General features: G+C 50.2%; 1 protein-coding gene across 2 annotated transcripts; it reads left to right on the forward strand.

Annotated features, from left to right (window-relative positions):
• Window positions 1-435: 435 nt before the first annotated feature.
• TIAL1 (TIA1 cytotoxic granule associated RNA binding protein like 1) lies at window positions 436-23,237 on the forward strand. Of its 2 annotated transcripts, none has more exons than XM_066601361.1 (12): window positions 436-640; window positions 8,109-8,205; window positions 12,163-12,312; window positions 13,939-13,993; window positions 14,403-14,490; window positions 15,899-15,974; window positions 17,169-17,277; window positions 17,349-17,462; window positions 20,842-20,926; window positions 21,059-21,182; window positions 22,620-22,759; window positions 22,837-23,237. In XM_066601361.1, the coding sequence occupies exons 1-12, from the start codon at window positions 612-614 to the stop codon at window positions 22,955-22,957; spliced, it is 1,188 nt and encodes a 395-aa protein (XP_066457458.1). In that variant the 5' UTR covers window positions 436-611; the 3' UTR covers window positions 22,958-23,237. The 2 variants fall into 2 exon arrangements, with proteins under 2 accessions (XP_066457458.1, XP_066457459.1); XM_066601362.1 differs by having other exon boundaries at window positions 17,367-17,462.
• Window positions 23,238-23,774: the final 537 nt, after the last annotated feature.

The raw sequence follows: 23,774 nt of genomic DNA on the forward strand, positions 1-23,774 counted from the left end.
CTAGACAAACGAGGAGCCGCCGTACCGCCGGGGCCACGGAACCACCCAGAAGGTGCGGAGCCCGAGACGCCAGGATGAAAAAAACGGAACGGTTGGTCGGTCACTAAAGTGCACACAGGCTTCGTCACTAAGGGGTTAATGGTGCAGCATTAGCGCCCCCCTCTGGTTGGGTATTGCTGCTGGTCTCCTCCTTCACATAAAGCTACATATCCCTGTCCTCATGGCGGCTGCTCTGGGTGAGGTAGGAGGCAGCTCTGCGTGGCTGCAGCCCGCCAGCTGTGAGGGGAGCCGGGCCGCCGCCGTTACCTCACGGCTCCCTCACAGCGCTTCCCGCCTTTATTGTGACACGTCGATCTAGACCGTCCCGTGAACGCGCATGCTCCGAGGATGACGTAGCGTGAACGCGCAGCCGGAGGGGGCAGCGCCTGCGCACTGGGCGCCTTCTCTGACTGGTCGCTGGTGGCGGCCGCCATTTTGCTGGGAACCGGACGGAGGTTTACGAGGCTTTCTTCTGGCTCCGGTGAAGCCGAATCCCAGTCCGAGGCCTCTGCCGCCATCTAGTCGGTAGCATCCTCTCACAGGACGTGGCCGGGAGCTCACCCGGAGGAGCCATGGACGACGACGGACAGCCCCGGACCTTGTGAGTATGCGGCAGCTGGCGGGCCCGGGGTCTGTCAGACGGCAGTGTGAGCCTCAGTGGCGCCTCCTGCCGGCGTGTGAGCGCTGGCTGTCATCCCTGTGTTATTGATGTGCTTTTGGTCCTGTTGTCATGTTGTACGCGTCGTGATGGCGTCGGGGCGCAGCGTCATAATGACACCCGCTGCCTGGTGACACATCAGCGCCACCTTCAGTGACATCGCCGCCTGAATGCCCCTCTGTGTGGCGCCGCGGAGTGCGGTTATTGTGTCTGCGGCCGCAGGGATTCCGTACGCTGGCGCTGTGACCGCTGCCATCTGCACGCTGGTTTTTTATAATTTGCCATCGTTGTACGAGGACCTTCTCAGTCATGTGACCCCAACCGTACTGTGTGGAACAACCGGCGCCCTCCGTGGGGTGACGGCCGCCGTGTAAGGCAGAAGTCGGTGGGGTGACGGGCGCCGTGTAAGGCGGAAGTCGGTGGGGTGACGGGCGCCGTGTAAGGCGGAAGTCGGTGGGGTGACGGGCGCCGTGTAAGGCGGAAGTCGGTGGGGTGACGGGCGCCGTGTAAGGCGGAAGTCGGTGGGGTGACGGCCGCCGTGTAAGGCAGAAGTCGGTGGGGTGACGGCCGCCGTGTAAGGCAGAAGTCGGTGGGGTGACGGCCGCCGTGTAAGGCAGAAGTCGGTGGGGTGACGGCCGCCGTGTAAGGCAGAAGTCGGTGGGGTGACGGCCGCCATGTAACGCGGAAGAACTGTCCTCTTGTCTTAGGGTGACCCCCGCCACGTTATACAGAAGAACCATCCTGTCCTAGGGTGACCCCTGCCACGTTATACAGAAGAACCATCCTGTCCTAGGGTGACCCCTGCCACGTTCTACCGAAGAACTGTCCTCTGTCTTAGGGTGACCCTTGCCACGTTATACAGAAGAACCATCCTGTCCTAGGGTGACCCTTGCCATAGTATACAGAAGAACCACCTTGTCGTAGGGTGACCCCTGCCACGTTATACAGAAGAACCATCCTGTCGTAGGGTGACCCCCGCCACGTTATACAGAAGAACCATCCTGTCGTAGGGTGACCCCCGCCACGTTATACAGAAGAACCATCCTGTCCTAGGGTGACCCCTGCCACGTTATACAGAAGAACCATCCTGTCCTAGGGTGACCCCTGCCACGTTCTACAGAAGAACTGTCCTCTGTCTTAGGGTGACCCTTGCCATAGTATACAGAAGAACCACCTTGTCGTAGGGTGACCCCTGCCACGTTATACAGAAGAACCATCCTGTCGTAGGGTGACCCCCGCCACGTTATACAGAAGAACCATCCTGTCGTAGGGTGACCCCCGCCACGTTATACAGAAGAACCATCCTGTCCTAGGGTGACCCCTGCCACGTTATACAGAAGAACCATCCTGTCGTAGGGTGACCCCCGCCACGTTATACAGAAGAACCATCCTGTCCTAGGGTGACCCCTGCCACGTTATACAGAAGAACCATCCTGTCGTAGGGTGACCCCCGCCACGTTATACAGAAGAACCATCCTGTCGTAGGGTGACCCCCGCCACGTTATACAGAAGAACCATCCTGTCCTAGGGTGACCCCTGCCACGTTATACAGAAGAACCATCCTGTCGTAGGGTGACCCCCGCCACGTTATACAGAAGAACCATCCTGTCGTAGGGTGACCCCTGCCACGTTATACAGAAGAACCATCCTGTCGTAGGGTGACCCCCGCCACGTTATACAGAAGAACCATCCTGTCGTAGGGTGACCCTTGCCACGTTATACAGAAGAACCGTCCTCTATGGAGGCAACAGCTGTCATGTTCTATAGAAGAACCAATCTCTATGGTGAGGTGATCACCACCACACTCTACAAAAGAAGTGTCCTCTGTCATAGGGTGACCCCTGCCACGTTCTACAGAAGAACTGTCCTCTGTCTTAGGGTGACCCTTGCCATAGTATACAGAAGAACCACCTTGTCGTAGGGTGACCCTTGCCACGTTATACAGAAGAACTGCCCTCTATGAAGGCAACAGCTGTCATGTTCTATAGAAAAACCAATCTCTATAGTTTAGTGATCACCACCACACTCTACAGAAGAACTGTCCTCTGTCTTAGGGTGACCCTTGCCATAGTATACAGAAGAACCACCTTGTCGTAGGGTGACCCTTGCCACGTTATACAGAAGAACTGCCCTCTATGAAGGCAACAGCTGTCATGTTCTATAGAAAAACCAATCTCTATAGTGAGGTGATCACCACCACATTCTACAGAAGAAGCGTCCTCTGTTGTAGGGTGACCCCCGCCACGTTATACCGAAGAACCATCCTATCGTAGGGTGAACCCCGCCATGTTATACCAAAGGACCATCCTGTCGTAATGTGACCCCTGCCACGTTCTATAGAAGAACCGTCCTCTGTCATACTGTGACCACCACCACGTAATACCAAAGAACCATTCTGTCGTAGGGTGACCCCTGACACGTTATACAGAAGAACCATCCTCTATGGAGGCAACAGCTGTCCTGTTCTATAGAAGAACCAATCTCTATAGTGAGGTGATCACCACCACATTCTAAAGAAGAATCGTCCTCTCTTGTAGGGTGACCCTCGCCACGTTATACAGAAGAACCATCCTGTCGTAGGGTGACCCTCGCCACGTTATACAGAAGAACCATCCTGTCGTAGGGTGACCCTCGCCACGTTATACAGAAGAACCATCCTGTCGTAGGGTGACCCTCGCCACGTTATACAGAAGAACCATCCTGTCGTAGGGTGAACCTCGCCACGTTATACAGAAGAACCATCCTGTCGTAGGGTGACCCTCGCCACGTTATACAGAAGAACCATCCTGTCGTAGGGTGACCCTTGCCGCGTTATACAGAAGAACCACCCTGTCGTAAGGTGACCCCCGCCACGTTAAATAGAAGAACTGTCTTCTGTCGTAGCGTAACCCCCGCCACGTTATACAGAAGAACCATCCTGTTGTAGGATGACCCCTGCCACGTTATACAGAAGAACCATCCTGTCGTAGGATGACCCCTGCCACGTTATACAGAAGAACCATCCTGTCGTAGGATGACCCCTGCCACGTTATACAGAAGAACCATCCTGTCGTAGGATGACCCCTGCCACGTTATACAGAAGAACCATCCTGTCGTAGGATGACCCCTGCCACGTTATACTGAAGAACCATCCTGTCGTAGGATGACCCCCGCCACGTTATACTGAAGAACCATCCTGTCGTAGGATGACCCCCGCCACGTTATACTGAAGAACCATCCTGTCGTAGGATGACCCCCGCCACGTTATACTGAAGAACCATCCTGTCGTAGGATGACCCCCGCCACGTTATACTGAAGAACCATCCTGTCGTAGGATGACCCCCGCCACGTTATACTGAAGAACCATGCTGTCGTAGGATGACCCCCGCCACGTTATACTGAAGAACCATGCTGTCGTAGGATGACCCCCGCCACGTTATACTGAAGAACCATGCTGTCGTAGGATGACCCCCGCCACGTTATACTGAAGAACCATGCTGTCGTAGGATGACCCCCGCCACGTTATACAGAAGAACCACCCTGTCATAGGGTGACCCTCGCCACGTTACATAGAAGAACGGTCTTCTGTCGTAGGGTGACCCCCGCCACGTTATACAGAAGAACCATCCTGTCGTAGGGTGACCCGTGCCACGATATACAGAAGAACTGTCCTCTGTCGTAGCGTGACCCCTGCCACATTACACAGCAAAGCCACCTTCTATAGAGAGTTGCGTGCCTGACAGTCGTAGCGTTCAGAGCTACCTTTAGCCTTAGGGTATTCTCTGTGCAGTTACCTCTTCCACCTGCTAATTAGACCTCAGGGAGCGGCTTGTACTGAGTGTTAAGAACATTGTAGATCAATGAATAAGTAAATTGTTGTTTTATTGGATTGTAGACCAGAAAGATATAGCATGATGGCAGTGTAAGTAGTGAAGGGGTTAAACGAAACCTTTTGTATACCATTACGGGGTAGACAGACAAGATAAGAGTCTCCAGACCGCCTCCCTTGCATTCTTTTTCACTGAATTCATAACGGTCTCATTGTATGTTATAGTAACACCTCATAAGGTGTAACTTATGTTAAACATTTTAGTAGTACCCTATCATGTATTATTATTACTCTTGGAGGTATGTACTTTTTCTGTGATGTCATTTATGGTATATAAACAATAGAGATGAGCGGACGTACTCGGTAAGGGCGATTTCGCAATCGAGCACCGCGATTTTCGAGTACTTCACTACTCGGGTGAAAAGTACTCGGGTGCGCCGGGGGACAGGGGGTGGCGCGGCGGAGTGGGGGTAGCAGCGGGGAACAGGGGGGAGCCCTCTCTCCCCCCCCCCCCCGCTCACCCACAGCGCCCCCGAGTACTTTTCACCCGAGTAGTGAAGTACTCGAAAATCGCGGTGCTCGATTGCGAAATCGCCCTTACCGAGTACGTTGGCTCATCTCTAATAAACAACATACACCTTAGAATAAAGTAGAAATCCTCTGATACCGCACAGGCTGGTGTGATTTGTATTTCTCCTGGGCCCAGACTTCAGCACGAGATCTGGGATCATCTTCTCTTTGATAAACACATAGGTTCTCCTTACGCTGAGCGTGTGGGGAATGGAGTAGAGATGGTCGTCGCCTCGGGATCGTCGCCTCGGGATCGTCACCCTCCGATGCAGAAGTCTTTACATTCATATAAACAAACAGTTGTGAAGACTAAATGTCGTACGGCTGGCGGAATGGACTCCACAGAACTCCGTAACCTGGAATATGTTACTGGGCACATATGAGGCCCCAAAAAGGAAATGTGGTACTGAGGGAACACAGAGCATGCAACAGTCACCTGCGTATTGCCATATGGAACATGTGCAATCCTGATGAGCTTCACAATGTAGTCAGCAGGAGGGAAAGTAAGGAGGATTGTCTGTATAGAGAGAGCTACAACCAGGAGAAAGAGGGAGATTGTGATCCAAATGTATAGCGAGTGAGACCACATCCGGAATATAGGAGACCTCACCTACAGAGAGAAGATCGATATGAAACAAGGGCAAAGACTTCTACGAAAGCGGTGGAAGGTCTCGAGAGCAAAACTTATCATGAGACTTTCGGCCTGGAGAAAAGAAGGGGCATGATCAAAACCTTTATGTATCTAACAAGAGAGAAGACTAAACCGAAGAACAAAGAGACGAATATTAATAATTAGTGGGAGGCAAGATCACAAAATACCATTTTACTGGAAGTAGATGCATTGAACAAACTTCCAGCAGATGCGGAAGGAGAATCTGCAGTAAGCCTGCTGGAAATATCTGTCCTAAGGGAATAATCATGCATCGGTGGACTAGATGGACTGAGGTCTTTTTCTACCATTAATTTTCTTTATGGGAATTTTTTTTTCTGGATAATATAGCATCTTCATCTACTATTGCTACGTACATGGGTTCCAGATCTAATAGTGCAACTCGTGGTGTACAGGAGAACCTGCTTAGAAAGTTAACTAGTCCCTTGTAAAAGTCCATAAAGAATTCAGACTAATCTAAAGACCAAGGGACATCCTGCCCAGTACTAGATCAGAGGAACGGATAATGTGTACTGCCTGTGGGAGCTCGGCGAGAGGAGTGGTGAACGGCGTATATCGCTTGTTGGAGCTCAGAAAGGAGAGGCGGCCGACGCGCTTCGCCTCCGGGATCTCTGGGGCAGGAGGGGCGGCCGGCGCGCGCGGGAGCTCGGGGAGAGGAGGGGCGGGTGGCGCGCGGGAGCTTTCGGAGAGGAGGGGCGGCCGGCGCGCATGGGAGCTCGGGGAGAGGAGGGGCGGGTGGCGCGCGGGAGCTTTCGGAGAGGAGGAGGGGCGGGTGGCGCGCGCGGGAGCTTTCGGAGAGAAGGGGCGGCCTGCGCGCGCGGGAGCTCGGGGAGAGGAGGGGCGGCCTGCGCGCGCGGGAGCTCGGGGAGAGGAGGGGCGGCCTGCGCGCGCGGGAGCTCGGGGAGAGGAGGGGCGGCCTGCGCGCGCGGGAGCTCGGGGAGAGGAGGGGCGGCCTGCGCGCGCGGGAGCTCGGCGAGAGGAGGGGCGGCCTGCGCGCGCGGGAGCTCGGCGAGAGGAGGGGCGGCCTGCGCGCTCGGGGAGAGGAGGGGCGGCCTGCGCGCGCGGGAGCTCGGGGAGAGGAGGGGCGGCCTGCGCGCGCGGGAGCTCGGGGAGAGGAGGGGCGGCCTGCGCGCGCGGGAGCTCGGGGAGAGGAGGGGCGGCCTGCTCGCGGGAGCTCGGGGAGAGGAGGGGCGGCCGGCGCGGGAGCTCGGGGAGAGGAGGGGCGGGTGGCGTGCGGCCTCGGGGAGAGGAGGGGCGGTCTGCGCGCGCGGGAGCTCGGGGAGAGGAGGGGCGGTCTGCGCGCGCGGGAGCTCGGGGGGAGGAGGGGCGGTCTGCGCGCGCGGGAGCTCGGGGGGAGGAGGGGCGGCCGGCGCGGGAGCTCGGGGAGAGGAGGGGCGGCCGGCGCGGGAGCTCGGGGAGAGGAGAGGAGGGGAGGGGAGGGGAGGGGCGGGGCGGGGCGGGTGGCGCGCGCGGGAGCTCGGGGAGAGGAGAGGAGAGGAGGGGCGGGTGGCACGCGGCATGCGCGCGGGAGCTCGGGGAGAGGAGGGGCGGGTGGCGCGCGCGCGGGAGCTCGGGGAGAGGAGGGGCGGGTGGCGCGCGCTCGGGGAGAGGAGGGGCGGGTGGCGCGCGCGCGGGAGTTCGGGGAGAGGAGGGGCGGGTGGCGCGCGGGAGCTCGGGGAGAGGAGGGGTGGCCGGCGCGCGCGGGAGCTTTCAGAGAGTAGGGGCGGCCTGCGCGCGCGGGAGCTCGGGGAGAGGAGGGGCGGCCGGCGCGCGCGGGAGCTCAGCAGCGGGAATGGCGGTGAATGCGCACCGCTTTTGACAGTTCGGCGGCGGGAGGGGCAGCTAACGCGTGCCGCCTGCGAGAGCTTGGTGAGAGGAGGAACGGCTGTCGCCTGCGGGAGCTCTGGGGAGAGGTTTTCCCTACGGGAAGAGCTTCAGTCGTTACCTTTGAGGATGATTAAATGCTCTTTAATATAGTAACCGAGTATCTGCGCCATTCACATGTCCAGTACACATGGCTACTGAGCAGCAAAGCTGGATATGATGATGGAGCCTCCAAAGATCCAGAGGCTGAAGACATTTATCCATGACAATTAATGAAATGGCAAGTTACAGCCATTTCTAGGGGCTGAGCCATCCACACGGCGTATCCATGTTCATACAGGAAGCGTCCTCCAGTTGGGTCACCCCTCATGAGCAGATCGGGGTCTATGTGACTGAGACATGCTACGTGGTAATTGTGTCCCCATCCCCGATGATAACCCTGTCCTAAGAGGGCAATCCTATCCCTCCCCATAATGAAAAGCACTTGTTCCTCGCCGCTTATCCCGAGCAGAGCTGACCATGTCCTCTTCAATCTGCAGGTACGTGGGGAACCTTTCCAGAGACGTCACAGAAGTCCTCATCCTCCAGTTATTCAGTCAAATTGGACCGTGTAAAAGCTGTAAAATGATCACTGAGGTACGTCCACCAGGCGCAGCTTGTTCCCTACACGTCTGGAGGGGTCGTGGACCTGCCGATGTTACGAGCCACCAGCACAAGTGGATGAATTGGTGCCCGAATTACAACTTTAGTTACTTGAGTCTTTAAAAGGAACCCGTCACTCCCAATAATCACCAAAAACTTAAGTTATGGTACTTCTAGGACAGGTCCTGAGTAGTCGAATGATGTGCTTTGTATATTTACCCAGCTCCTTGCTCCTACCCTGTCACCCTTGGAAGTTGGCATGCGGACAGTGCAGCGATGCGTCTCGGCATGCTGAGTGCTCGCACGCCCATAGAGAACAGTATGTTTGCACAGTCTACAGTCTCAACAACTTCTATGCGTGCAGGAACGGGGAGCTACTGAAATGTGCAGAGAACATCTCTAGACTCCTCGGGACTTGTCCTGTGAGCACCGTAACTTGGTTTATATGGCACTCATACGTGATGACAGGTTTCCTTTAAAGGGATCATCCCACTAAAACATCACCTATCCACAGGAAAGCTGTTAAATATATGATCAGCGGATCCCCCGGGAGCCACAAGAGCGATGTACCCCAAGTCCACTTAATGAATGGAGCAGTAGTGCACGCCCTCAGTCCCATAGAAGTGAATGGAGCTCTGGTCGCACATGAACACCACCACAGAGATTCTGCACCGTTCTCATTATCCCAGGAGTCTCACGGTCAGACCCTCAGTGATAGGGGATAAATGTTTTGGATGGGATAACCCCTTTAAGCTTACAGCAGCTTGTTACGCGTCTCGTACACAAGTGACCTTTGCCACCGGCACATGGCATTGTGCAGACCTGCTGCTGGTAGCGTTCTGGTACCTTGTGCTAATTTACATGCATTACACACACATGGCCCCTAATAACTAGTGGTCTCCGCATGACTCCAACCCAGGATAGTCATATATATAGACCGGCCACGTCTGCCAGAGCTGCTGCTTACTGTGGCTCTCCTCCGCTGTCCAATAGAAGGGATTTACAGACCGAACTCATCCTAAGGAGACAACCCCTATTTAACCCCTTAATGCTCCAGGGCATACATTTACGTCCTGGATGTTTGGGGGTGGATCTTGCCCAATATAGTGCGGGGGTGCCAGCTGTTTCTTACAGCCGACATCTGCCTGCAACAACTCCGATCAGCACCGCTGCTGATCGCAGCTGTTAACCCTTTAAATGCTGCCGTTCGTTTTGAATGCCCCCAATCAGAGTTAGGGGGTCCCAGACAGCCCCTTGAGGTTACATTGTGAGGTGCCTTTTGGATGCCATGCCAGCCAAGGGCCTTCTGACAGTCCCCAGGGCTGCCATTGCAGATTGCATGGCTTGATAGATTACCTGTCAGATCGCGGTATAATGTAATACTTTGGTAGTATATCGGACTGCCAGAGCGATCAACCATCACAAGTTCTTGTCCTTTTGAGGACCTAAAAAAGGGGATGCAGCTATCTGCCCTCCTTAGTCAGTAAGTATACGGCCATTTTCTGTGATTGCGAGGACCTAAAAAGATTTAAAAATCAGCTTAAAAAAACTTTTATTAATTTGTTAAAAAAATTTGATAAAAGTAAAAAAAAACAAAAACCTTTTGCTGTATTTATAATAAATCTAAATAAAAATAACACATTTGGCATCGGCTGCAAACATAAAAGTCTGATCTGTCAAAGTGAGGCGTTATTTACCCCACACGGAGAACTCGAAATGCCAGAATTGTGCTTTTTTTTTTTGGGTCACCCCGTCTCCAAGAAAAAATGTAATAAAAAGCAATCAAAAAGTTTTATGCACTCCAGAATGGGGCCAATATAAACTATCGGACGTCCCGTATAAAATTAACCCTTGCACATCCATGTTGACGGAAAATTTAAAAAGATATTGCGGCAGAAAATAATTAAATTCTTTTCCAAACAGATTTTATATTTTAAAAGTAGTACAACAAAAAACAAATGATTTAGTAGTAACCGTAGCGACCCGTAGAATAAAGTTATGTCATTTTTGCTGATGTGTGTGCACCGTAGAAACAAGCCGCTGAAGGCTAATAGTATGAGCATCTTATAGGGGGGGTGGTCTGCCTGGTGTGACCCCCCCCCCCCCCCCTTCTGCTCCAGATGGTACTTTTAAGCTGCATCTGTCACTGAAATTACATCCCCTTCTATCTGCATAACCGGAGTCTTCTCTTGTAACAGACCTGACTGCCCTGGTCACATAGGTGCCCGGGCAGAGAAAAGGGTGATGCCAGGAGCAGCCAGAGGCCGAGTAGGGAAATAGTAGATGAAAATCGCATGAGGAAGTGCTAACATGCACCGAGCAGTGGAGTGGGAAGTTATGTGGATGAATTGGGTGCTCAATGATTCCTCTGAATACATTTATCATCATTAAAGGGGTATTCCAGTCTATGCAAGATACATTTCGTATTACACAATAGTTGATTTATATAAAACGTCACCATCTAATATTGTTTTCTTTTATGTAATTTTGTGGAGTTGTCAATTTACTCTCACAGAGTGCAGAGCCTTCCCCCTCCCCAACTTTGTTTCCCGAGGTTACGACCTGCAGTCTATGCTCCCAAGTTTGCTAACCGTGGGCAGTGAAGTAATAACCTGTCCTACTGAATTCAGCAGGATCGGCATAGTCGTATCTTGGGTGGTGCAGGCGCGGTCTGAAAGAACCTTCACTCAGCTTGTTCTCATTCAGCCACATTGGCCGCGCTAATAAAATGAATTGCCATTAACCCCTTGAGTGGCACGCCCGGAAAATTTCCGGGACGAGCTCCACTGCTCATAGCAACATAGCCCGGAAGATTTCCGGGCTATGTATCACTATGGGAGCTGCAGAGCACAATGCCACAAGCTGTGGCATTGTGCTCTGCCTGCACAGACTCACAGAGAACAAAGCAGGGGCTTTGAAAAACCAGCAGAAGATATTGCCGATATGCCGGCAATCTCCTGCTTTGTTTACAGGTTGCCATAGAGACCATCGGCTTGTCAGAAGCAAGCAGATGGTCTCTGTGGCAGGGAGAGCTTGGTGCTTGGCTGTGAGAGGACAGCTAGGTACCTGCTCTTACAGCAGAGATCAGAGAAAACCTGCTGTGTTAACCCTTTACATGCTGCAGTCTATGTGACTGCAGCATGTAAAGGGCTGTCACTGCAGCATGTAAAGGGCTGTCACCATCGGACCCCCGGAATGTGATCAGGGGGTCCTGATGGGTCCCTGTGGAAGTCCCCTAAAGGGACAAAAAAAAAAATTTAAAAATTATAAAAAAAATAATAAAAACACTTGTCTCCCTTTACTTTGTAAAAAAAAACAAAAATACAATCACACATGTGGTATCCGTGTGCCTCGTAATGACCCAGAGAAGGAAGTTAATGCATTATTTAACCCCTTAATGACATGGCCCCTTTTTTTCTTTTTTCCCCATTTCTTTTTTTCCTCCCCCCTGTTTAAAAAATCACAACTTGTCCCGCAAAAAACAAGCCCTTATATGGCCATGTCAATGAAAAAATGAAAAAGTTATGGCTCTTGAGACGCAACTGCAAAATTAGTTGAAATTCAATGATTAGACCATTTTAAAAAACCTGCCCTGGTGGGCACGACAGGGTGGTAGGAAACCCACCACTCAAGGGGTTAATGGGCATTGCTGGGGAGGACAGCAAGGTCTTTGGCTGGCAGCCATATTTAAGACACCAAAGTGACGCCGGCTGGATGGGAGCTCAACAGAGCAAGGTAATGGCGGGTCTGCGGGCAGCGCCAGGCGTACAGATAGCCTCGGGATAACAACACCAAGCAATACTTGAAGCTTGGAAAATTTGTTTACTGGAATACCCCTTCACTAACGATTACTAAGACCCCCGTGTAGTTGTGTACGTGAGGCGTCACACACAATAGGAAGTGCTTGATATCTGCAAGTAGACGAGGAATAACTCCATTCTCCATCAACAGCAAACTGACAGCCGGAGAGTCGCTGCGTCTGTCGGATTCTCTGTCTTACCAAATACCAGCAATGATCCCTACTGCTTTGTGGAGTTTTTTGAACATAGAGATGCAGCCGCCGCATTGGCTGCCATGAACGGTCGGAAGATTCTGGGGAAGGTACGTAGCCAGCCATTGTCTTCTAACTTTGTCGTGCCCGAAACTTGAAGGCGTCTGAAGGGGCTCACACTTTAGCGAGCCGATTGGTGTTCGGACGAGCGAGTGACGTCACCACTAACTCCTCGGCGCTCGTGCAGCCTGTTAGATGATCGTTGAGAATCGTTCACTTGTCAACTCTGCGAGAAATGAATGAACCGGCGGTTATTTTTATGCCGGCTGACAAGGAACGGCTGAAGGCCGAAGTGAATGAATCTCATTCAACATTCAGTCGTCGCATTTAAACCGAACGATTACCGTTCATTTTCGTTTTTTTGAACTCTAATCGTTAAGCCTACACGCAGCGTATGCCGTCAGTTGTGGAGGTTTGGTCAGTTTAACGATTCGGGCCACAGATGGGCGCGGGCAGCGCCAAAGATCCATTGAATCTAGATATGCGCTTTTTTGACAACAGAAAAAATAATAATTGTGCGTCCAGATGGAAATGTCAGATTGCTGCAAAACTTTGTAAGCGGTTAAGCCTCAGGCAGATATGGAACTTATTACAGTTATCGTCTGATTAGATACGGAGGCCATAAAACGTTGCACTCCTAAAAAGGCTCTCAAATGGTCCTTTTGTGCAGCGTACCTCTTGTTGACCCCGAAGACTTTAAGAGGGGGCGCATCACTGGAACGAGAGAATTAGGATGGTCTTTTTGACAAATAGTCCACTATCTAGGCTGTTATAAGGGAGCTGTTAGGAGCAGTCGTTATCTGGGGGCGAACGGGCTCCAGACCACCAGTAGAGAGGATCGTTTCATCTGCCAGATCCAACTATTTAGGTGGCGCCATCGTTACAGAGCCCCGTCCCTGACCGCAGCATTTCCTAACCTTAGCAGAAGGGTATTTGCAGTGGTGTCGTGAATGGAAAACCTGGAACTCTACTGTCTTTAGCAAATGTTCCTAGTTCTCTTTGGTCACTGACGACATGTCATGTTGGAGTTCAAAGACCTCGGGGTGGGCGCTTTAATCCGGCCTTTGCTGTGGAGCGACACACTGCCCCCTGTTGGTGTGATGGTCTAGGGGGCCATTGCATACGACAGTCGGTCACCTCTAGTGGTGATCGAGGGACACTAACGATTTAGCAATATGTGCAGGAAATCCTGCGGCCACATGTGTTCCTCTCATGGCGGCTTCCAGCAAGATAATGCTCACCCAGGATTGTCTCCATCCGGTCGCTACACTTCCTTGGCCCGTCCGGTCAGCCTCGGCAGCCTGTGATTGTGCAAGATCTAGAGGTTCAGTCCTAACATCTGTGGGCATATGTGTCACAGGGATGATTTAGTGAATCCTGCACTGAGCAGGGGGTCGGACCCGATGACCCTGGAGGTCTATGAGTCTATAACAGACGGAGTTTGTGCGCTTCCATGCCTGAGCGTATCTCATCTTGAATGCTGCTCAGAGGCGGCCCAACAGGGTTCAGAGCCCCCTCCGAATTGTACGGGTTTCCCCAACAAACAATGAGTGTAGTTAGGCAGAAAGTAATGTAATAAAATCACTCCCAAGTCACATGACCTGACGTCACTTGTTTGTCGTTTTGAACCTTTGCTTCCTTTCTGACATTTTGCTAATAAAACTTTGTTCCTGCAGGAAGTGAAAGTAAATTGGGCAACGACTCCGAGCAGCCAGAAGAAGGACACTTCCAGTAAGTCGAGCCTCCTTGCGCTGGCGCCTGCACACACTCTCTCTCTCTCTCCTCCGCAATCTTGTCTTTCATGTGACCGTATGATGCTGCTATTAATCCCTTTTTGTTGCAGGCCCCTCCAGCAGAAAAGGGGGTTAAGAGACTCTGGGCGATAGCATTTACACGTCCCTGTGCTGTTTAGGCTGCCTCTCTTGGTATTCTCTCTCATTTATCTAAATTCTAAGCACTTCTCTTTGTTACTGGTTGAAGTCGTTTCTCGGGGTGCGGCTCGCCCTCATACTTTTATTTCCGAGACCCCAGACATGTTGTCACGTAGCACCCAGTCCCGTGTAGACCCCACATTGTACTTGGATGCCTTGTGAAGTCGCCGTGTCTCCAGCTGAGTAACAGGAGGCCCTTTTCTTTGCAGATCACTTTCATGTGTTTGTTGGAGACTTGAGCCCAGAAATCACCACAGAAGACATAAAATCCGCTTTTGCTCCATTCGGTAAAATATCGTAAGTATTTTGGCGCACAGGCACCTATCTGTCACTCCTCAACACGTGGCATCGTTTGATCTAAAATTGACTTTGTGAACCGCCATCGGAGAGAACTTTTTGTCGCCTCACGGTAGACGGCACCCCGTGTGCCCAATGTGGCTGCCGAGATGTTTTTTTTTTTTTTTTTTGGACGATGCCAAGAGTGTCTCAGCCGGGCGCTCTGCTCTGGGCCTTTTTTTTTTTTCCCCCACCCAATTTTTGTGTTGCCGTCAATCTGTAGCCGTAACGCATTGCTCATAGTTGTGTAAGTATTGGGGAAGGGTGGTGGTTTGGGTTCTCCATTACATTGTGAAGTCTCCGACTTTGCTGTCTCTGGTGCCGGAGGTGACCGGTGGCAGCATGCTTTGCTTCTCCTGCCACGTAAACCATCGTTGCTCCACGTTATGACGGACTGGTCACCAGGGCAGTTATAACCGAGTGCTGCAAACTCAAGGCTCCGCACCGAGACAGCAGGTCCTGCACCTCCCAGTATGCATTGATAAGCTTGTGAAATGTCTTGTTTGCGCCGCTCCTTCGGTAAGTCGGACTGTTTAGCAGGGTGTAAGTCTTTCCTCACTCCCGCTCGCCCTTAAACTGAATAGCATTCTGATTATTTTGCAGAATTGCTGGTAGATGGACAGAAATCTTGAAGGCTTTCAGCAAAGGAACTGTGCACACTGGACTCAGTTGTAGATTTTTTTTATTCTCATTTCTACTTTATTCTTCTTTTTTCTGCGTTTCTCTTCATATTTGCAGTCTTATCTTATCTCCTATATGCTCTATTCAGTGCAGATTTGATATTACACAATACATCTGTGTGTAAAGTTTTGTTGTTTTGTACTGGTGTGCTGAAGTTATTGTTCTTTAGTTATTATTCTCCTTTCTTTAAATTTTCTGAAAATGTCAATTTTTCAAAATTTACAGCTGCCCAAACTCCAAAATGGTGGTAAAGAATTGACCAAGAAAAATAAAGAAATCTGTTAACAGGCCATGTATGCCTTTTAATTCCTACTTTTTCCTCTTTTTTCAATTTTGATATTTCATATATATCTGCAGCCATTGATTTTAGTGAGTGCATGGTGAGCCAGGACTGTTGAGTGCTTAGACTATAGCAGAGCGTTTTCTAGTGTAAACTTGCTAGGTTGCATGTCTATTCCATGTTAATACTAGAGCTGTGTGCTGTAGATACAATGTGCATTGTGGCAGGCTGGGCCAGGGAGCTAGCCATCTCTAAGCAGGATAATGGCAGGGTTAGGCCAGATGAAGCAGGAGGGCTGTCTTCACAATACCGTGTGTGTGCTTCCTTTTAGATTGTATTGATGATTTACACGCCGTGGTTCTCTTGCTGCTTTCTTTCATCTCATCAGTCCGTGCTCTCTTCCCACAGTGACGCCAGGGTGGTGAAGGACATGGCGACGGGAAAATCCAAGGGCTACGGCTTTGTGTCCTTCTATAACAAACTGGTAAGTTGTTCCTGTGTTGTTCTTCTCACTCTGCCTTAAAGGGGTTTTCCAGGACATATAAAATATATATAATCAAAAGAGCTTAAAATGAAAATTGAATACTCACCTATCCCAGATGCTCCCAGTCCAGCTCTGCAGCCCCAATGCCCATTGCACGGAAGCCAGAAAAAGCATGAGGTGCTGAACTGCTGTTCATTGTGCGCATGACCGCAAAGCTACACACAGGCTTCAGTGGGGATTCTTCTATGGACGCCGAAGCCTGTCCGTGGCTGAGCGGTCATGTGCACAATGTACGGCACGTGACCCCCGGCCGCTGTTTCTGGGCTCTGTATGGCAGGCATCGGGACTGCAGCGTTGGATGGGGAGCCGCCTGGATAGGCGAGTATTTAACTTTTATTCATTTTAAGCCCTTTCTAAATAAAAATAAAGAAGAAAAGTAAAAAAATCCAAGAAAACCCCTTTAAAGTGAACCTTTCACCAGGTTCATGCTGCCCTTACCTGGGACAGATATATGCCCGTTTGGCCCATGTATGTCTTTTATTTTAAAACCCTACTGCGTTTCACAACAAACCTACTAAGAATTTTGACTCGGAGCTCTCATGTCAAAGAAGCGGTTTGCGCCCGGTCTTCTCTCCCACAACATCAAGAGTGACAGCTCCTCTCCATGCTGTCAGCCTTGATGGTACTGTCGGAGAGAGAGTAGCGTGGCCTGCCTTTTTGATCTGAAAACTCTGAGATTTGGGCTCTAAGTTTGTTTTTTTCTGAAATGCAGCAGCGTTTCAGAATAAAACATACATGCACCGAATGGACATATCATAAAATGGTAGAGTTGGAAGGACCTCCAGGGTCATCGGGTCCGACCCCCTGCTCAGTGCAGGATCACTAAATTATCCCAGACAGATATTTGTCCAGGCTTTGTTTGAACAGTTCCATTGAAGTAAAACTCCCCACCTCCTGTGGCAACCTGTTCCACTCATTGATCCCCCTCACTGTCTAATATCTAATCTGCGTCTCCTCCCTTTCAGTTTCATCCCATTGCTTTTAGCTTTTCCTTGTGCAAATAAGAAGAGGGCTGATATCCTTCTTGGATTCTTGCTATTTGAAGTTTAGGCAGCACGAACCTGGTGACAGGTTCCCTTTAATGTCCTTGTCATGCTCCTATGTTCTCCGTGCTCATCCGTACTCTTCTCTTAGGATGCAGAGAATGCCATCGTGCACATGGGAGGTCAGTGGTTGGGTGGACGGCAAATTAGAACTAACTGGGCAACACGCAAACCGCCTGCACCGAAAAGCACACAGGAAAGTGAGTATCAATCCTCCCTCCCATAGCTTTATCATTAAGGGTGGCTGTAAAGGCTAACGATTAATGCGCAGCCTCGTCTTTCACATCAGATAACTCTAAACAGCTGAGGTTCGAAGATGTCGTCAATCAGTCCAGCCCAAAGAACTGCACTGTGTACTGCGGTGGCATTGGCTCTGGTTTAACAGGTGAGTCCACTCTCTATACACTCATTGAACGCTGCCCATGACCTACTTGCCCTGAAATTTGGGCACAGTCTGAATAATCCGCAGCTTCGGGGTACACATGAGTTATTTCCTATTTTGTATACTTTAACCACTTCACAACCACCCGCTGTACACTGTCTTCCAGACCAGTGGTTCTTTTTCATCCATGGAGCCCTTTTTAAAGCAAAAGTTTCTTGTGAAGCCCCAAAACGCAGATAGTGTGGTCAAGGGAGGGGATAGGGGCGGGGCTTATCACAACATATGACTTTTACCTCCGTCGTTATAAAAAGGACAGGGCTGTTTAAAAAAAACAGGGAGGGGCACTGAATGGGCTATTGATAATACATTATATTTGAAATGAACATGCTAAGGAATTAAATAAGGGAGATGAAATAATACCTCCCCGCTCCACATGTCAATATCCACACGGGTTTTGTGCAAACTTCTTCCACAGTGTGTGGATGAGATCTACTTTGCTGCTACAGCTACTGTATATTCCACAGCAAATCCGCCCCGTGTAGTAATAGTGACCCCTATTGTGGCCCCAGTAATAATATTAACCCCACAGTAAGCCCCAGTAGTAATAGTGACCCCCACCGAAGCCCAGTAGTAATAGTGTCCCCGGAGTGCCACAAGCCGTTTGACGCCAGATGATCCAAACCCGGCAGTTGTGCATAAAGCTGTATTGGCCACCTCTAACCACTTGGACTTCACTGGATGCAGTGCTGTAAGACTGATGAGCGGCCGCCCTGTTACTACAAGTCTGAGATGTTAGCAAGGAGGTTGCGAGGGATGTTTTGGACGGAATATTGGGAAGTGAGAGGGTAGGTTCCTTTAGGATCCCCCCGGAGGGTGTCAAAATGAACTCTGAATGGCGTGTGGCGATCCTAACTGAGAATATTATAGCAAGGAAAAGAAGAATCGTGCCGTCAGAGGTAAAATCATTTCCATGCAAGTCAATGCACCATCCTGTGCTGCGAAAAACATTAACTCCTTGGCTGCTATGGGCATAAAAGGAGATAAAATCCTGCTTTGGCCACCATCCTGTCCTGACCGCAATCCTACTGAGAACCTGTGGAGTTTCCTTAAAAGGAGCAAAAATGGCGTGTGCAGAATAATCTGGAGCGCAGTGTGTACACATTTATGTCCGTTCTGTTTCTGCTGATTGTGTCCCTAACATCCAGATCCCAATCTTACCAACAACCTCTGGTCCTAGTGCCACCATCAGGACCTCATTGCTTTAGAGTCCCAACTTGGCATCACCATGGCAACCGATCTTCGAGCATGCAGGAAACATTTGTTGCAGCAACTACTCTTACCGAGTTCTGTGCTGTAAGGAAACTTCCTTTCTCTCCTCAAGTGTCCGGTCAAGGATGTCGGAGGAGAGGGAAGCTTTTACACGAAATTCAGATGCATTTAAGTGACGTTTAGTGTTTAACCCCTTCCTGCCGGCTTGACATAAATTAATGGGTTAATGGCACACATCTCACTATATTATTTGTGCTCTGTTGGATGGCGCTGCTCGCTTCTGGCTGGTTCAGGTAGCCATGACGGATCAATCCTGTAATGTGATGGCGAACGGAAATATAATTTCATTGCCTGCAAAACTCCTGTAGAGAAGACTGAAGCAAAACTAAACGCGAACTATTTGCATCCCTTTTCTCTGGAGAATTCTGGGATTCATTTTTGGGTTAAATTGGTTGTCCTGTTACCGGACAACCCCGCTTCAACAGGGCTTCCTGTATTAAAATAACCATCAGAGCTGTACTTGCCCCTCTGCCGCTGGGAATCAGCACTGCAGCCCCGCTGTGCTCCTGGGGTTTTGGGACAGCGGCCATCACAGAGAATTAGGTGACTGCTGTAGTCAATGAGAGGCTGCAGCCTCACGGCCCTGAACTCCTGGCATCATGGCGTTCAGGATGTGAGTGCCAATGCCATGAGAAAGAGCAGGGACTCTGGCAGCAGCGGTCTGATTTTTCTGAGACTATCGCATCAAATGCCGGATCCTGGCGGAGAAGTGAGTATAATTCAGCTTATTATTTTAATACAGATGGCCCTATTGAAGTGGAGTTGTCAGGTAACCGGACAAACCCTCTAAATAGTACAGAATGAAGCAACCACTTTAGAAAAGAACATGAAAATGAGAAAAGGCGTGTGTTTTGGTTTTTTTCCTATTCATGCCCATTTGTCACTACATAAAATCTACCAAACAAAATCATGTCTATTCCAAGTCGCAAGAATTAGAAAATGTTTTTTCTTTGAGGGACGTACAGAATTAAAGGGATTCTATCATCAGGTTCCTGCTGCCCATTGTTCGTGCGGCACGAACCGGATGACCAAATCCCTTTAATTTTGTTTTTTGGTGTACCCAAGAATGTTTCAGAATAGAGTAGTCACTGGGGCGGCCATGCCGACCTCTCCCCGCCCGCTGCGTGCAGAGTGACCGCTCTCTACCTATACACAAGCATGGAGAAGAGCTGTGAGTCCTCATGCAGCAGGCGGGGAGAATCCCGCACCGCCGCCGCCTCTGTGACTTGGAGTTCAGCTCTGAGTCAGACGTCAAAGTGTATTTATTTGGAAACGCTGCAGCGTTTCAGGTTAATTCGCTCACAGGGGCAGCAGACATCCCCGTCCCGGGTTCATGCTGTCCATGGTTTGGGCAGCACAAGTCTATAGACAGAATCCCTTTATGAATGGCCTTTTAAATTTCAGCATTCCATTATGTGAAAGTTTTCTCTGGTCATCAAGACCCAAAGCGCCCTGGTCGTTAAAGGGTTAAGGCATATCCTGACTGCTGATGCTGTACTACCCCTCCTGAGTCTCCCCAATACATTCATCTGTCCTAATACAGTGATGGAAGTTACCGTAATTTATAAATGGTCAGTTCTGAGGCCCGTGTCACACGAACGTATCTGTTCTGTAAGCGTGTTTTGTGCGCACATTTCATTCGTGCAAAAAAGCAGCATGCTCTATTTTCCTCTGCATTTGTGCACAAAAATGGCACATATTGAACTAATTAACTTAATTTCCCGTTTCAGTGAATTGTTGGATATCTTTTTCCGCACACAAATGTGCATGATTTGCATGTGCAGAAAGTAAAGTAAAAAACACACACGGTGCATAGATACGCAACACCCAGTGCGCACGTAAATGTGTGACTCCAGCCTAAGGGCTGTTAACTACTTGTGGGTCACTTCCAGGCTTGAACGAATGGGGCACCAATTTCATGAACATGCGTGTAGAGATTTTATAATGTGCTTTACACCCCATCTGAGTCGCTCCTAGGGGTCCGTCTCCTCTGAGCCCCTGCGACTTGGGTCGTGGAATATCTTTATTATACTTTTGCCCCCGTGTCTTACAGATCAGCTGATGCGACAGACGTTTGGGGTTTTTGGTCAGATAATGGAGATTCGGGTTTTTCCTGAGAAAGGCTATTCTTTTATTAGGTGAGTAGATTGCGGCCGTCTCTGTGCTGCGGCCGTTCGCCTCACGCCGAGGCTTTTCCGCGGTCGCAGTGTATTTTCCAGGGACCAGCATCGCTTTCATTTCCAGTAACATTTTCACTTCCTCTGCTTCAGGTTTTCCAGTCACGACAGTGCCGCTCACGCCATTGTGTCTGTGAATGGGACCACCATAGATGGGCATGTGGTCAAGTGTTATTGGGGCAAAGAAACGCCAGATATGACGAAAAATTTCCAGCAGGTAAGAGACAGACTGCCACGCTGGTGTTGCAAGGGCAATTCTTGACCAGTAGGAGCCGCCTGTCATTCTTCAGCCTCAGACCTCGCAGATAAGAGGCTTGACGTTGCTGAGAAGGGGGTCCTGCTTTGTTTTCTCTTTACTACACACAACGGAGCTGTCTGCCTTAAAGGGATTCAAGTGCCATGTATACCATAATGAAAGGGCTTCCATAATGCAGGCATCATCAGTGAAGGGAGTCAACATTTTTAGGCAGATGTGCCCACCTGAGAGCGCTGTAAGAAAAGCGCCATGCAGAATAAGACGTCTGCAGCCCTTCTCCAGTCTGGGGAACGAGTCCAGCAAGCCAGACAATGAATATATGAAGAAAACAGAGAGACGGCGCTGCGGTCCTTTAGTGGATCCAGAGTGGTTAAGCCATGTCATTTTCTTAGGGTTTACGCATTAGAGGCAATCAGACTCCTCGGGTCACGCGGCACACAACATAAACATCTGGGGAAAAAAGAAAAGCGCTAGGATAACTTTAAAAACTCACCTTTATGCTTCGGTGCCCTCTATGAAAGATGACCCGCCTTGAGTCAAAAGCGGCAGTGTCCTGCTTTTCTTCACACCCCTTCCTTTGCACCAGCCGCCCATGTCTGCTTCCGACTGGGGCTGAGAGCTGCACAACGCAAGCAACTGTTCCATTACATCAGCAGATGGAGGAAGAGGGTAAGAGGGGGAATGAAGAAAGCCAGGACCGTGTGACTTGGGGTGCTGGCAGCCTGCCTCCGTGACTCAAAGCGGGTCATTTTGCATACAGGGCATAAAAGTTGAGTTTTAAAGTTATTACATATCTGTGTAGTAAAGAAAAGCTGTATTTGTTGTGTGCCATGTGACGCTTGGCGCTATGGTGCCTGCTAATTTTCGATATTCTGGCGACAGAATTTGAAGTGAGTCTCTGGACCTGCGCCAAAATGTATCTGTGGGACTGGAGGGCTTGTTATATTTCCTGGTGCCATCCTCTCCCTGTTTCTGCCATCTATCTGTCTGTTCCTCTTCATATGTCCATGATGGCCACATACCCAAAGCACACTAAGTCCTGCTGATATGTTGGTAGTCTTGAGATATTTCACACTGCTATGATTGGCCAGCACTGCTCATGTAAGCAGCTCTGGCCAATCAGGAAACAACATGCACCGTCTGACTACCGGTGCAGTGTGCGCATGGAGTAGGGACAGGAGCATGGTGGCCATGTTGGATGTATGAAGAGGGGCCCCAGGAACAGTGGGTCGGTGATGGAACCAGGTAACATAACGTTCCCCTCTGGTCACTGGACAGGTTTTCTACCCAGGATTGGAGGGTCACTTTAAGACCTCAGTTCTAGGCTGATATAATGTGAAATTAGGTACCAGGACAGAAACGCTTGAAAAGTGCAATAACTTGTTCCATCTCTTCTAGGTGGACTACAGTCAGTGGGGTCAATGGAGCCACATGTATGGCAGCCCTCAGCAGTACGGGCAGTACGTCACCAACGGCTGGCAAGTACCATCATATGGCATGTACGGACAGGCATGGAATCAGCAGAGCTTTGGAGTAGAGTAAGTCCTGGTGCATGATGGGGATTGACTGTGCAGAAGATGTTTTTGAGTCCTCACTCCCAATTCTTGCATTGCAGACAGTCACAGTCAGCTACATGGATGGGAGGCTTCGGCGCTCAACCCCCGCCTCCAACACAAGGGCCGCCAGTGATACAGAACCCACCAGGGTACAGTATGGCCAGTTACCAAACACAGTGAGAGAACTTTCCCAAAAGTCTATAATCCACAACGGCTTGTTGCCTGGAGGATACGAACTGGGGCATGATGTAAAATGCGAGGAGGAGGGGAAATCCATAGACACAATATTTATTTCAAGCTCAAACTGTTGTGGAGCCGTCAGCACCCGCTCAGATGTAACGAACTCATCTTTATAGGTTTTTTTTGCTTTTTAAGAAACTTTTTTTTTTTTTGCCCTGAAGTTCAGGACTGGTCTTAAATTCAGTTTTCCTTCTGTACACAATAAAAGCCATTTCAGACATCTGGGTAAAGGAGTGTAAGTGATCGGTGCAACAGCAGCGACCTGGAGAGCGGCTGAATTCTACACTGCTTGTAGTGCCCTCTATGTAATTTCTGTTGGAGCTGATGGCAGGCGAGGACACGGCTAGGGTTGGCATCAGGGCCTGGCGTGGGTCGCTTGCTAGCTATATATGTTCTGTGTATGTAACAGAAGGATTTCTATGCCATTGCAGCTCTACAGTCCACATTCAGCATTTGGGTTTGTATGTTTTTTCCTGTTCCTGGGATGTATTTTGTGTATATAGGTGCTTCCTGCACGCTGCTCATCGCTCATCCTCTTCTAACACCGCAGTTGTCATGATTGTTTTATCCCGGGGGATGACTTAAAGGGGTTTTCCAGGGCGAATACTATTGATGACCTATTCTCAGGATAGATCATGAATAGTCGATCTGCTGGGGTCCAGCATTGGGACCACGACCGATCAGCTGATTATGCGCCCGCTGACAGCTCCGCAAATACACAGGGGTCGCAGCGGATGTCTCTGCTTCGACCTCTGTG

This window comes from Eleutherodactylus coqui, chromosome 4 (genome assembly GCF_035609145.1).
Source record: "Eleutherodactylus coqui strain aEleCoq1 chromosome 4, aEleCoq1.hap1, whole genome shotgun sequence".
Lineage (NCBI taxonomy): Eukaryota > Metazoa > Chordata > Amphibia > Anura > Eleutherodactylidae > Eleutherodactylus > Eleutherodactylus coqui.